At 37.3% G+C, this 15,064-nt stretch overlaps 1 protein-coding gene across 5 annotated transcripts in view; it reads left to right on the top strand.

Moving 5' to 3' along the window:
- The window catches only part of ATXN2 (ataxin 2), a 94,405-nt gene that overhangs the window by 44,878 nt on the left and 34,463 nt on the right, over positions 1–15,064 (top strand). For all 5 annotated transcript variants that reach the window (XM_054594300.1, XM_054594299.1, XM_054594303.1 and 2 more), the window contains exons 6-11: positions 3,620–3,744; positions 6,836–6,927; positions 7,420–7,617; positions 8,994–9,172; positions 11,077–11,286; positions 13,883–14,065. In XM_054594300.1, the coding sequence (XP_054450275.1) occupies positions 3,620–3,744; positions 6,836–6,927; positions 7,420–7,617; positions 8,994–9,172; positions 11,077–11,286; positions 13,883–14,065 (987 nt within the window). The remainder of the gene's footprint in view (positions 1–3,619; positions 3,745–6,835; positions 6,928–7,419; positions 7,618–8,993; positions 9,173–11,076; positions 11,287–13,882; positions 14,066–15,064) is intronic.

The raw sequence follows: 15,064 nt of genomic DNA, 5'->3' as shown, positions 1-15,064 counted from the left end.
GGTTCGATCCCTTGTCAGGGCACATGCTTGGGTTGTGGGCCTGGTCCCTGGTTGGGGGGTGGTGCAAAAGGCAACCAATTGATCGATGTGTCTCTTGCACATAGATGTTTTTCTCCCTCTCTCTCTCCCTTCCTTCCCTTCTCTCTAAAAATAAATAAATACAATCTTTTTTAAAAAATAAAATTTCAGTGTTTGAGAAAAAGCAAATTTAATTGAGAGAGGAAATGGATAGTTTGAGGATTTTGGTAAAGACTTTTCTGGAAGTATATTTGAGGGTTTCTGATGTTAAGTCTGATAATGACATTTAAACTTCAAATAGTTTTATGTCATTTTGTGGTTTTAATAAATTTAATTTATATTTTACAGTATGTTATTAGCATTTGACTTAATTTCACTACTATTCTGGCTCTTTAAAATATTCTCAGAAAGTTCTGCTTTTTCAGGGTCATAATTGACTGAGAAGCAAAAGAGAGAAACTTGAGGAGGAGAGCACCTGTCTGTTTCCTGGGTTTGGGGTTTAGGGATAATCCTGCCAGAGTGGAGGAGACATATTGATTGAGACACTTCTTTCTGATCGCCACCAGGTGGCACCATTGGCCCAAAATGACTGGGTTCCTGACCAGAATCAGTGTGAAGGGGAGGTTTGGAGAGCCCATGTGCTGTGGGGTGGAATAGCAGGGTGGGGGAGGTTGGTTAATCTTGTACCTTTTTTCCTTCTAATTTAGAGATTTTTGTAAGTTAAGTGTTTATAAAGCAGGGAATGACGCACGTGATGAATTTATATCTTATTTCATCTGATAATTTTCATTGTTTTTCTTTTTTTTCTTTCTGTACCTGTAGTACCTTCAGAAACAGGTAACATTTTTCTAACAGTCACTTTGTATTCTTGCATCTTGCCTTTATAATGCTTTTGTTTCTTACCATAGAGGATAATGGGAAGTTAATACACTCTGACTTATGGCACTAGAAAAATCAACATGCAGATTCCCACAATTGCAGTTTGGTTACAGCCAGTAGATTTCCTGAACTTTGCAGAAATTCTGGATACAACATTGTACTATGTAATAGCAACAATGTTTTTCAAAAACTCAATCATGGCTCTTAATAAAACAGCATTTTTAGAATTTACAGTAGTAGATATTGGTAACAGTACAGGATGGAATAGTCAGGTCTTGCCTCCTTCTAACCAATGACACAGTGTTGATCTGAAATAAAGTATTTATGACCAGCGTTGTTCCCCGGCATCCTGACACTATAGCCTCATTTTGTGCTGACTCCACTTCTGCACATCATTCCCTAAACTCTTTACTCATCTTTAAAAAGATACTTTCTTTGGGGGAAATTTTAAAAGGAGTATCATTCCTTACTAAGTGAAACACTTCTGCATTTTCTCTTCCCCCATTTGTGCCTTGAAAGAAAACGATAATACTAAGTAAAAACATGTAAGTAGTTACAAGTTTGGTATTATAAACAGAAGACTTAAGATAAAAATGTAGTATCGAAAGAAACAGATTATTTAATAAATGGCCTTGTACTACAACCTCAGCTGTGATGATCAGCAGAGTAAAACTTAGTTCAGTGAGGTTTGCTTTTTAACCTTGGCACCCACTGAGGGAGCCTTTCTGTTTTGTTTAGAATAATATGGATGATAAAAGTTTAAGCAACTTTTCCTGTAAATTTCAATCTTTCAATTTCATGTCAGCTTGAGTCTCTCTGGTCTTTCCTGAATATTTTGCCATACATAAAATGCACACACCTGCAGTGAGAAAAAGTCCATTTATTTGGTTCTTTAAAAAAAGTCTCTTGCCGCTTTGAGCTTTAATTTTGTGAATAGAAACAATGCTATTTTTAATGCTGGATTTCCATCTAAATATATGCTGTTCAATAATTAGTGTGATTAAAACATTAACAGGGTCTTAACTATAAATTAATAATCCTGTTGCTTCTTGCAGAAGATAACATGACTGGTTTGAAATTTTCCTGTAGTCTAATTTTCTGTCCTAGTCTTGTGAAAATTAAAGTAGGGAATGTTAGCATCCTAATGTAAATTACTTGGTGTTTTCTCAGAGCATTTCACATTCTTGAAAATATACATGCAAAATTAATTCTTACCAAGAATTTGTGTAACTTTAAGATGATACAGAATAGGGCTTGGCTCAGGTGAGTGTCTTATAAAGCCAGCTTTTTTGACCATCAGAGGCTTTCACTGAAGATGGTATTAGGGAGACAGCATCAGCCTGTTAGAACTTCTTAGAAAACTTTTCCAAAATGCAGTCATCTTCCGGTGACTACTCCATCCCACTCCCAGCCGAGGCGTGCTGCTCTGGGGAGTGCCTCCCTGTGCGCTCTCAGCTCTTACAAGTAATAGCTCTGGGAGGGTGCTGCAGGTAGAGCTGGCAACCAGGCCCAATGACACAACCCTGGCGTTATTACCTGGTGTGTGTGCGCACACCGGTATGCTCCTGGTTTGGGGTAAGAGGAGGTAAGAGCTAGTTAGACTTGCACTGCCAACCCTAAATTTCCCGGCTCTAATTTCTTGTTTTGTCATCACTTTGCCCACTAGGGAGCAGATGGCAGTTACAGATGCGATAGTTACAGAAGCAGTACAAATCACAAATCCCACTGGAATTGACTCTTTTGAGCTGTTGATTGTTTCCTTCCTCCTCTTCCTTGGTGGCAGATTGCAGGAAGGGTGAGGGCACACTGGCTGGGAGCCAGTGCACTCTAGCAGAACCAGAGCAGCAGAAGTGTCAGTGCTTAGCCCTGTGATAGGGGATACCCTATGAGTCCAGCCATTTAAATGCAAGCCTTTATCTCCAATCCGTTTTCTAACGCTATCGTTGTCTGAGTGGACCTTTATTTAACTGGGTCCTAACTCCCAGCCAGGGAAAATTCCCTTTGCTGGATAGCTATGGATAGGTATTTCCTGTCATGTGAATACACTGCTGCCACGTTGCTCTCACAAGTTCTGGTGCTCCTCCGTAACATGAACAGGAGAAGAGGGCACAAGTGAAAAAGAATTGATAGGCCTGCCACCTGAACCTTCTGGGGACAGGTAACACTGTCAGGCCTGAACTTTGTAACAGGGTGGCTGTAGGGGAAAATGGTTTCTGTGAAGGGGTGAGTCATTTAGAAGAGCTTTGGTTACTAATGGCAAGAGTATGCTAGGATACTGATGCCTGCATATAGATATGCATTCAGAAAGTTAAAAAAATCTTATATCTGGCTGCAGGAGCTCCGAGGGTAGCTCTGAGTACTGGGTTCATTAAACGAGATCTTGTTTTGGGTGGATGGATAGAAATTTTCTGGATAACTTCTAAAACAGAATAATTATTCTTAATATAATTGAATGACTTATAAATACATGAAAACATTTTATGTGGCTTAAAATTATATGGGAATACATACCTTCATTAATAATTATCTATGATGCCAGTTTTTTGAAGGCCATAGTATTAGAAGCATTACACATATTGTTAATGAGTATTATTCATTCTGTATTAGGAATTCCCTTTTCATAATTATTTTTTAGCATATATCTTTGTTAATTTATGTGTGTATAGTGTGGTCCATTGTCCTGTTGGTTGTACGATCTTTCAACCAAAAACATCCTTTGCAGATGCTTTTACTGACTCTGCTATCACTGCTAAAGTAAATGGTGAACACAAAGAAAAGGACTTGGAACCCTGGGATGCAGGTGAACTCACTACCAACGAGGAACTAGAAGCTTTGGAAAATGACGTTGTAAGTAATATCTTTGGAATAGTATCAGACTGTGGCCACATGATGTGGTATGATATCCCATCACTTGGTTTTAACTTAAGTTTATTGTTGTTACAAGTATATTTAAAGCAGCAGTTTTATTGTGCAAATATAGATTGTCATCTGTATTTCTCCCCAACCCCTCCCCAAGGCAGTAAATACAGAAAAACGTTTCTTTGGGATGCTTACAAATTATTTCTGTTTTTAACTTAAGTCATAATAAGCAACTTGCAAGTTTAATGGGAAACTGGAAATGCCAGCATATTTTGCTTTGAGTGCTCTGCCCCAATAAGGCAGCCCAAGGCAAGCAGTGTGGTGTCTTAATTGTCCATGGACTTTAGGTGGGGTCCAAGTATAACTTTTAGGCTTGTCTGAGGAAGAAGTACTAATTATTAAGGTATATAGTTAGGTAACATTAGAAATTTACATGTAAATTTCTTGGTCTTAAATTAAGATCATTCTCCACAAAAATCTATTTCTAAAATTCTGTTGGCAAATATTTTTACTTTTCCCATGACATATCATCTATAAATTCAAATGCTTAATGAAGACTCTATGACTCCGTAAATTTTACTAATTTACGGAGTCTGGAGTTTCTAAACTGCAGAGATAGAAAGCAAAGTCTCTTGCTAAAAATGAGTGTTATCAAAACTTAAATTGGATGAAGACTCTTCCATTGAGTATTACAGAGAGGTCTTTATAACAAATCTGTGTTTTATCTTTAAGTCATTCAGCCATAAATACATAGGAAACATCATTATTTAGATATGATGTAGGCAACATATCATTATTAATTTTCAAACTTTAAGAATCATACATAACCTAATGTGAAGATTCTCAGGCCTGTGTAGCACATCACCTGTGTGGAGGGTATAGAGAAGTAGCCCCCCCCCCCGCCTTTTTTTAAATTAATTTTAAAGAGAAAGAAACATTGATTTGCTGCTCCACCCATTCCTTTACTGGTTGATCTTGTGTGTGCCCTGACTGGGGATCAAACCCTCAACCTTGGCAAATTGAGATAACACTAACCAACTGAGCTACCTGGCCAGGCAGGCACTATCTTCTTTTTTTTTTTTTAATGATAGTGAGGCAGGAATATTGATAGATGCTTTCTAGAGAGCATTCAGGCAATATCTATCAAAATTTAAAATACTCATACACTTTGGCCTAGCAGTTCTACCTCTGAAAATTTATTTTTGCCCTAACATATCCATAAGACGTTCAAGTAATTATGTATGAGGATTTTTTTTGGCAGCCATATCTGACAGTGAGATTGGTTACATCCTCACTGTCCATTGGTAAGGTGTGGGTTAAGTACATTTATTTTGCCTCCATTCAATGAAATACTATATGTCCACTAAAAAGAACAGTATTCTGATATGGAAAGATATACAGGACTTAATGGAAGAAAAAGCAAGTTTTAGAACAAGAAGACCCTATTTGAAATTTTTCAAAGAGAGAGCTGATTATATTCTTATACATGCATAAAGACTGTCTGTTAGGCTATTCCCAAGAAGTTGCTGACAGTGGTCATGCACACTGGGATCGGAAGACGTTAGCTTTATTGGGTGCCTTTCTGCACAGTTTGGATTTTTCACCTGGAGCATATACTACTTGGGTAATTTTAAAGCCTCCATAGGTAACTGATTTCCTGTCCATGTGTTAGGCCTAAAGAGTTTCGGTAGCCATGGAAATACATTATAGTTTTATCTATAAGGACCCAAAGTTGATGGGTGACCTTAGAGGCAAGCTGCAGTTTTACAGTTGCCGTCACCATTGCTTGGATGGTTCTGTGTTCCCTCTTCTGAGATAGATAATGATTCTGTACTGTATTCGGCCTTTTCCATCAGTCAGACTTTAAAAGAGGAGTTGAAACAAGAGAGAAAGAAGTGATTACCCAGACATGAATATTTACCAGTGAAGATTTTTCCCGCCTCTGTCCCCGATTCATTGATTCTTATAGATTAAAGGATGTAGTTTTTAAAAAATGTAGTTTAGCATTAGAGGATGGTAGCTTTCTCACAGAATTGTAGTTATCCACACTGAAGTTACAGGTTAGGGCACCAAGGCCTAGAATTTCATTGTTGAAGACCCACAGCTACTAATGCCAAAAGCTAGTTCTAAAACCTCGTTCTTGCGGCTTTGTCCAGTGATTACCTGTTCATTCTGTCATGCTACCTTCCCTTTGAGCATGCCTAGGAGGGGGAGGATGGCAGGGATCTATATGTACCATGCTCCTCCTGAAAGCAGTGATGCAGCAGAGAAGTTTTGGCTTCTCCCTTCCTTCCCTCAAAACACTGGGAATATTTTTCCCTCTCAGAAAACACCACTTGTCTGGCACAGACCTGATGATCAGTCAACTCAAGAAGATTCCCAGTAACTATCCTATGGAAAGATGGCTGTTAGGGCATTGCTCACTCTTGAGTTGGCCCACATCCACTTGAACGCATACTTTTTACTTCTTTCACAGGAGCACCTGCTCCTTGGCCTCTTCTTTTTCTCTACCTGAATAAAACTTGATTTAAAAGCTTCTCAAAAAGAAAAAAGAAAGATGGCTGTAAGGGAATAGGGAAAGGAGAGAATCCTGACCTAAAGGGTTCATATTTTATGAAGTAGCAGATGTTCTAAACTTTTGCTAGTAATCTCTCAAATAACTGTTTTATATAGTTATTTACCAACTTAAAGGGGTTAATGTAGGAGAAAAATTTTTCCTTAAAACATTTCTAGGCCTGGCCAGTGTGGCTCAGTTGGTTGGGCACCATCCCCCAAAGCGAAAGGTCAGCAATTCAGTTCCAGGTCAGGGCACATGCCTGGGTTATGGGTTCAGCTCGTGGTCAGGGCACATACAAGAGGCAACCAGTCAATGTTTCCCTCCCTTTCTTTCTCCCTCCCTTTTCTTCTCTCTAAACAAAACAAAAAAACATTTCTAAAGGAATATTTTGCCTATATTTTTAATTTGCTAGATTGTGCTGGTATAGTATGATAGATATTGTTAATGCAGATATTGACTATAACTGAATTAAAGAAGACAAATACTTTGTCATTTTGAAAAATGAGCTTCATTTTTTTCTAGTCTAATGGATGGGATCCCAATGATATGTTTCGATATAATGAAGAAAATTATGGTGTAGTGTCTACATATGATAGCAGTTTATCTTCATATACGTAAGTTTAAACAGTTTGCTTTTATTTTAGTGCATTTTGTCTGTGATTCTCATCAACTTAAATTATGATGTTGAGTAAATGTTTCTGCTGGATTTTAAATTAAACAATTCTGTGAAAGTATTATCCTGTTACTGCCTAAGTTGATAAATTCCCATTAAAACAGGGAATAAATGTAGTTTACCTGTACTCTAAATTTATGCTCTAAAGAAATTTTATTTTTGTTTTGTTTTTAAGTTGTAAAAACTTAAGTTTTCAAGTGTAGAGGTTATGGGGGAATAATCAGTTTAACGAGTTTTGGAAATGTTACATTCCTCTAGGGAAAAGGTAACAACATACTTCAAATTTTGATTTATAAATAAATAGATCACTATAACACTCTTACAGTTTTACCAGCATTTCAAGCTCTCAATCCCCTTAACAGTTGATTGTGACAAATACATAAACTATGACTTTAAAACACTCACTTGGCTTTTTCTTTTCCTCATGTTTCAGGGTGCCCTTAGAAAGGGATAATTCGGAAGAATTTTTAAAACGAGAAGCAAGAGCAAACCAATTAGCAGAAGAAATTGAATCAAGTGCCCAGTACAAAGCCCGGGTGGCCCTGGAAAATGATGATAGGAGCGAAGAAGAAAAATACACAGCAGTTCAGAGAAATGCCGGTGAACGTGAGGGTCACAGCACAAACACTAGGTATTTAAAGGAAATCATGATGCAGTGTTTTGGATATACAACTCAAGGTCTGTGCGACAAGGTGTATTATTTTATTTCATCTTCCTTTAATGTAGATGCGGTAGAGAATGCAAATGGAATTGGTTTAAGGTTCTATTAAAGAAAAGGTTAATCTTGGAAAATGTTTTTAGAGCATCAGCTCTGGAGCCAAGTGTTGGATATACACAATGAGTAAGCCGCGGTCTGGAAGAGCTCATTTAGATCAGAGGCGTGTTCAGAGTACTAGGATCATCCAGTGTGTGGAGGAACTAGCATAGGCTGTAGGGTCAGGGGAGGTGATATTTTGGGGTAGGATGGTAAATCTGTCTGCCACTCAAAGAGAAATAAGAAGGAAGAACTCCTCACATGGTGAAAAGGTATGCGAAAGAACCCAACCAGCTGAGGAAAAGGCTCGTGTTTCATGTGTCCGGAAAGCAGGGTGAGCATTGACAGTGTGGTGGTGGCTGCTGGTGATAGGGAGGGAGGCAGCGAAGGGCTTCACGTTCCACACTGAAAGAGCCCCTTGTAGGCAGGGGATGGTGTGAAGGGACTCTGGGACTTTGAGAACTGACTGAAACATGGAGATGAGTTAGTTTTGAAATAGTTGAAGTGTAAGACTTAGTAACCAACTAGACCAGGGCTAGCAATAGAAAAGTTAGAAAAACCAGGGGCAACCCTGAGGTTTATTTGATAACTAAGTGAACTGATGATTGTACTGGTAATGGAGCTAGAAAACTTGGAGCAAATTTGAGGGGAGATACACTGAGTCCATTTGTGCAATTTACTGTATGTGAGGGTCTCGCAGCTCTTACATTTATTTGTTCACAAACGTGTTGGAAAGTACCTGCTGTATACCTAGTCGAGTAAGATGCCCTATTTTAGGACACTCATAGCTTAGAGTTTGGTGATTTGAATTAACTTGTTCATTGGGAGATGTTGAGACTGGTGGTGAAGATTTGGGATTCATCAGCAGTGCTGATATTAAAGCCATGAAAAACCATGAATAGGCACAGAAAGAAGAGATCTGAGAAAACAAAGAGAAAGCCAAGGAGGAAGAAAATTTCGGGAAGGTAGAGCATGATTGATAGACTCAGCCATGTAACAGGCCAAGGAGATTAGAATGAACACACAGCTATTAAACTTTGTGCTCAGGAAGGAGAACCTGAGGGAAAGGAAAGGCCAGAGACAAGAACTCAGGGCAAAGTGGAAGGAAAGGGTTGTCTGGGAGTGAGGCAGTTCGGGTTGAGTGTTAAACCTTTTTATAACAAGAATCCCCTTCTTCCTAAATTACTGTAAGGTTTGTCTCATTGACCTGGTACATATTAGAATAAAATAATTTAGAGGATCTCATTTTTCAGGGAAAATAAATACATCCCTCCTGGACAAAGAAATAGAGAAGTCATATCCTGGGGAAGTGGAAGGCAGAATTCACCGCGTATGGGCCAGCCTGGGTCGGGCTCCATGCCATCAAGAGCCAGCTCTCACACTTCAGATTTCAACCCGAATTCTGGTTCAGACCAAAGAGTAGTTAATGGAGGCAAGTATTTTGACCAAATTTGTCAAATGCCATTGATCAAATATATAGCTTTCTAATATTTACAAGTTTGCATTATGATAAGAATGTGCACACCTTTAATGATTTCTTTGGAGTAGTTTTCACTTCAAAAATTATTTAAATTTACCTGGTGGATATCAAACTAGTAAAATTAGTATAAGTCATTGGAATATATTTAACATGATGAAATACTCATGTATTAAGATAAGGTGCTAAATTTAACCAAAGACATTTACTTGGCAAAAAAATTTTAAAAACCTCCACATATAAAGAAATTGGAAACTTTGGGTAGGTTCTCAATTTTAAAAACACTTCATGATAAAACTATTTACACAAAACTTAAATGGAAAATTCTAATCTGTGTGAAACACTCAGTGGTTAATATAGATTTATTTTTATTTACTGTTCACTTATATATTTATGTTCTGCTTACTTCAAGAAAGTTTTGAGGTGACTTGTAACACAAGGCACAACCAAGAGTCATGTGAAGAGAAGAATGAAATGTGCTTAAAAAACAGTAAAACAACCCTTTGTGAATGGTGGATATTGTAGTTCAGCTAAAGTAAAGTAAAAGAAACTTGCATCTTTAGTAGGAAGGTATCCGTCTACTCTTAAGTCTACATTGAATATAGCTCATAGGTCATGGATCTTTCATTTAAGTCTAGGATGCTAGACAGCAGTACTGTAGACAGTATGGAAATACAGTGATTAACAATAGTGATAGTATGTTACTAACTTAGGGGGAAAGTGGGCAGTCAATTTTAGATACTTAAGTTTGGAAAGTTAGGAGGAAAAGTAGAGAACTCCCAAGTTTCCAATTTCGTTTATTTTCATTAAGTCTTTCTCCAGAATTCCTCTCCAAATGCACACTCTTGAGTATTTCTGTACTTAGTAATGGGGGTGAAATTTCTTTGCTCACTGAGTAAAGAATTTTAGTTGTTGATGAACAGAATTTTCAAAGTCAAAAACCCAAAGGGGGCTGGGAAATGTATGATACTCAAGTGTGTGGAAGCCTATGGAGAGGAGACCTGGACTGTCTCCTGAGATCAAGGTAAGTGTTACGTTGTGTTTATATGTTAGCTGTATTTGGACCTGTGCATATCCATGAGTGTCAGTTTATTTGGGGATGACTGCTCTGTAGTTGCATTGTTCGTTAAGCAGTCTCTTAGATAAGTTAATTATCTCTTAAGATCAGTAAAAACTGCATAATTATACAGGAGGCCCCTCATTTCCTAATTTGATAAAATTAAAATGGTTTTTTTTGAAAAGGCAATGACTATTAACCTTTGTCACTCCTGTGACTCTAGAAAATAGTGGAAGTAATGTTTTATTTCTACTTAAATGAACTTGCTTAATGAGATTTCAGACTGAACCTTATGTTCATGTATACACTAGATGAAATTCACAGATGGTTATGAGAAACCAGCGTTTTTAATGAGATTTTATAGCCACTGCTTATTTTCATTATGTCTCAAAAGCTAAAACTAATGTAAATCTTATTCCTGAGTTTTTGTGATTTATTGTGTTAAATTATCTAGTATATATTATTCTCCTTTAATCTATTGATTACTGAGAAACAGTTATAGAAACAGGATTAATAGGCAAAGTCTTAACTGTCTTCTTCAGTAGTATGTGTAGATCCTAATTAACCCTTTGGGAACGTGTATTCATTTAAACAGACTTAATTTTAAGGAGGTTAAAGTAAAATGTGAATTTATGTCAGTTTAAGTTATGCTAAAACTTATCACAAATCAAATGACTGTCCTCAAAGGGTTAAAATGTACAAGAAATCATTTTTATCATTTTACTTTTTTTTTCTGTTTACTTTTTTCCCTCATTTTTTTCTTTAGTTTTTATACTTTCCTTCATATCATTTGTTCTGTCAGGTGTTCCCTGGCCATCGCCTTGCCCATCTCCTTCCTCTCGCCCACCTTCTCGCTACCAGTCAGGTCCCAACTCTCTTCCACCTCGGGCAGCCACCCCTACACGGCCGCCCTCCAGGCCCCCCTCGCGGCCATCCAGACCCCCGTCTCACCCCTCTGCTCATGGTTCTCCAGCTCCTGTCTCTACTATGCCTAAACGCATGTCTTCAGAAGGTACAATACCACAATTTGTTCATGTTTTTGTTTGTCTTTGTTTAACTCCTATGTGAGTTTATAATTAGAAAAGTTTCCTCTTCATTATTTGATAACCTATAATTTCCGTGTTTTAACTTTAGTTTATTAAAACTATTTCTATTAACCTTTTGTTCATTAGAGAGAAATTTGATAAAATGCTGTGTGAAACTGTGAACTATCGTGAATTGTAAGAATGGGGTTTATCTCTGCCTGGTAATGGAGCTCTTTACAGCCCTGGAAGGTCTGCCCAGGGCTGCCTCCCCTCCCCGTTGGCACTGTGTACAGTGGCTGATGGTGAACAGTCTTGGACTTGCTATAGAATCTACTCATTTCACAGCTCCTTGGCCAAGGTACTAGTGAACCTACCTGTTGGCCAAAGGCAGGAGTGGTAATTGAGGGATATTTTTTGAAAGGGACAGTCCATGTAGCTGCCTTTGTGTGTCAGCCTTTGTATTACAGTCATGTTTGGTGTTACGTTTGGAGAAATTAGCTTTGCAGTATTTTATAATGAAAGTCAACTTGAATCTTGAAGAAGTTCTTGATTTAATAAAAACCATGTATGAATTTTAATCTTTTTTTGCCCTTGTAAAAAAGTAAAATAAAATCCTGTAATTCTCATTCAATATTTGATGCTAATTCACCATTGCTACATATCAAATATATGGATATGTTGTAGAAAGATGACATTTTAACTTAAATGCAGTGCATAAATATAAAACCTTGTGTTCTGAATGATAATGTCCTTTTGATGTTCAGATATTTGTGTTAAAATTTTAATGTGATTTGTTCATTAAAATTGCCATTGATATAGCTTATGTTGATACTAACATGGTCTTCTGGCATAAAGCACTTCCCTGGAGAAACTTATGTTGGCTGCCTTTTAATAAGTTGTTGCCATCCAGACAGGGAGGTCATGCGACCCTGACTACAAGTGGCTAACCTTCACCAGCACATTGCACTCATCTTCAAGGGGACTGACTTACTCAGAAGTGCCTGTATTGGTGGCCGCTACACAACAAGCTAAATTCCGTCTAAATATTTGTTACAGTCCATTGTTTAAATGAGTGATGTTCGTATCATGAGAATATGTTAGATAAAACAGGACTCCTTAGTGAGCGTGAACATCTTCATTACAGCAAGGTGTTAAGACTGCTTGTGGACTGTTGGTGCAGAAGTATACTTTTTGCACATTGAGGGACGCTACACTCAAGGTTTCCGCTTAGCTGATTTGGACTGAAATGTGTTATGTCGTTATGTAGTTTGGTAACACTGAAGCATTTTTTAAGTGTTAACTGCAAAATTTATTAAATATAGTGGTTTCTGTGCTTAATAGAGGGGAGTATGTTTTGTTTCTGTAAGTATTTAATATATTACCAAAAAGAATGAGTTTTTTAAAGTTGTAGTTTGATTTTCTTGAGCAATGCCATACTACTATATCCATCTTTTTCTAACAGATATTTAAAAAATATGTAAAAATGTGTAAATACCCAATTCTTAAATCATTCTTTGATACAAATCACTCCTGTCTCCAGTTGAAAACAATTCTGTGTAAGATTAACATTCTTTTAAGATTGTATCCATGATTAAATTCCTGTTGAGGACACAAATTAATTTGACATTTTAAAAGGTATGGCAGCAAGGCAAAGGTGAGCAGCCTGGGCTCTGACATCAGGAATGAGTTTTGTCAAGTGTTTGCTCTGTCAGGCTTCTCTGATGAGAGCCATTCTCTCCAGGTTTCACTGGTTTCATTTGACAAAAGTAGAGACTTCTTTAGAAATAGAAATCATTAATAGGGTGACAGAATTAATGACGTAGAATTTTGGTTAATTCTAATTCATGTAGTGCAAATTCCTTCCCTAAAAGTCAGTCATTCTGGTTTTAAAAGTCATGGGTTCGCACTAGAATTTCCAGCCCATAACCTGTTGAGTTGGAGAAGCTGCTCACAGGCAAGGGCCGGTGAGCCAGGGGTTATAAAATTGATCATCATGGCAGGAGAGGGAGATAAACTAAAACTCTGGAGAAATTTAAGGCGGTGTGTACATAAATTTTAGTAACACAAAGACACATAAAGATTAATTGTTTTTTTGTCTTAAAATATTTTTAAATAATTTTAGAATATAGAAAATTTAAGGGAAAAAGTTAAAAGTATATGGTAAAATAAAAATTCCGGCATGTAGCCATAACTTCAGTTAATGTTTTATTATACTTATTTTTATATACTTAAAAATAATGGACATAGGTTAAACACATGGCTAAAATCTTTGAACAGTTCTGACATTTTGTTGATTTCTTACCACCAACTTTATCCCTCCCTTTCTTTAAAAATAAAGAGAAATAAAAGTTATTTTATGAAACTGTGGCATTCTACAAACTAATTCTGAAAAAATATAGCTAAAAGCATGGACGGGTTGTCCCCCCCACCCCCGCCCCCGTTTTTTTTAAACCAAGGAAAACAGAGACTGAATGAATGAATGTGAATGGAATATGTGTGAATGGAGGTGTGTGTGTATTTAGCAGAAAAGTTGTACCGATGGACATTGTGGCATTTATATCAGGTTCACTGTTCCTTTTTTAGGGCCTCCAAGGATGTCCCCAAAGGCCCAGCGACACCCTCGAAATCACAGAGTTTCCGCTGGGAGGGGTTCCATTTCCAGTGGCCTAGAATTTGTGTCCCATACACCTCCAAGTGAAGCAGCTGCCCCTCCAGCAGCAAGGACCAGTCCCGCAGGGGGCACCTGGTCATCCGTGGTCAGTGGCGGTAAGTAACACTTGGCTTAAGGCATAATGACAGCCTTATAGTAGAGTTACAGTTTATTCCGTAACTCTACTATTTGTTAAAAAAGGGCAGTGCTCAAGCTGTTCGAGGAAGTATAAGTGTCTGTATTAAAAATGAAGTAACCAGGAATTGGAAAATGTGTATTTTTATTCTGGGCTCCACAACTCACTTCACCGTGTGTCAGAGCAAATCCTGTGATCATTCTGAATTTCAGTTTTCTCTACGAGTAAAATAATTTTTGCCTAGTTTACTTTATGGATTTGTGATGAGACTCATATAATGCTCAGAAGTATGAATGCACTTTTTATAAAGTACCACTGAAATATAAGTGAAATACAGAATGTCACAGTGTTTGGAGGGACTGTATTTCCATTCTTGTTGGGCCTTAAGTGCTGTGTGTTTCTATAGCATCTATGTGTGGTACTAATTCCTGACTCTTCAGTATTTAGTATTTATATGTGGTACTAATTCCTGAATATTCCTTATAATTTCCCTTATAAGGACTATTAAAGACACATGAGGGACTCAAGTTTTATCTGTGAATGGCCTGAGGGACGTGCTGACAGCAGCTATAAAGGTGTAAAAATTAACACTTTGACAAGATCTTATAATTAAACTAAGACAGCTTTTGCTACTTAATTTTGCTTTCATGGTAACTGTGGAGAGTTAGAGCATGTAATGATTGTGGGTTTTGGGTCACAGTCTATCTTAATCAGTGTATCAAACCTTTAAAAGAAAAAAATATCTTTAAACTTAATGCACAAAAAGATATCCAGCTCTGTTAAATGTCTTGCATTGACATACACTGCTCGGCTTTATGTACTTACAATTATAATGTAAGTTCCTTGCACTTTTCTATTTTCTTCTTTGGTCTTCAATTATAAGGAAATAACAATTCAATTAACAAAACAATTTCTAAAAATCTTTATTTCTACCATTAATCAGTCATTTGACATACTCCAGTGATCTAGAAATGAATTT

This window comes from Pteronotus mesoamericanus, unplaced genomic scaffold (genome assembly GCF_021234165.1).
Source record: "Pteronotus mesoamericanus isolate MK-2021 breed Mesoamerican mustached bat unplaced genomic scaffold, CSHL_Meso_final scaffold_507, whole genome shotgun sequence".
NCBI classification, from domain to species: domain Eukaryota; kingdom Metazoa; phylum Chordata; class Mammalia; order Chiroptera; family Mormoopidae; genus Pteronotus; species Pteronotus mesoamericanus.
This window is presented reverse-complemented; position numbering and strand designations above follow the sequence as displayed.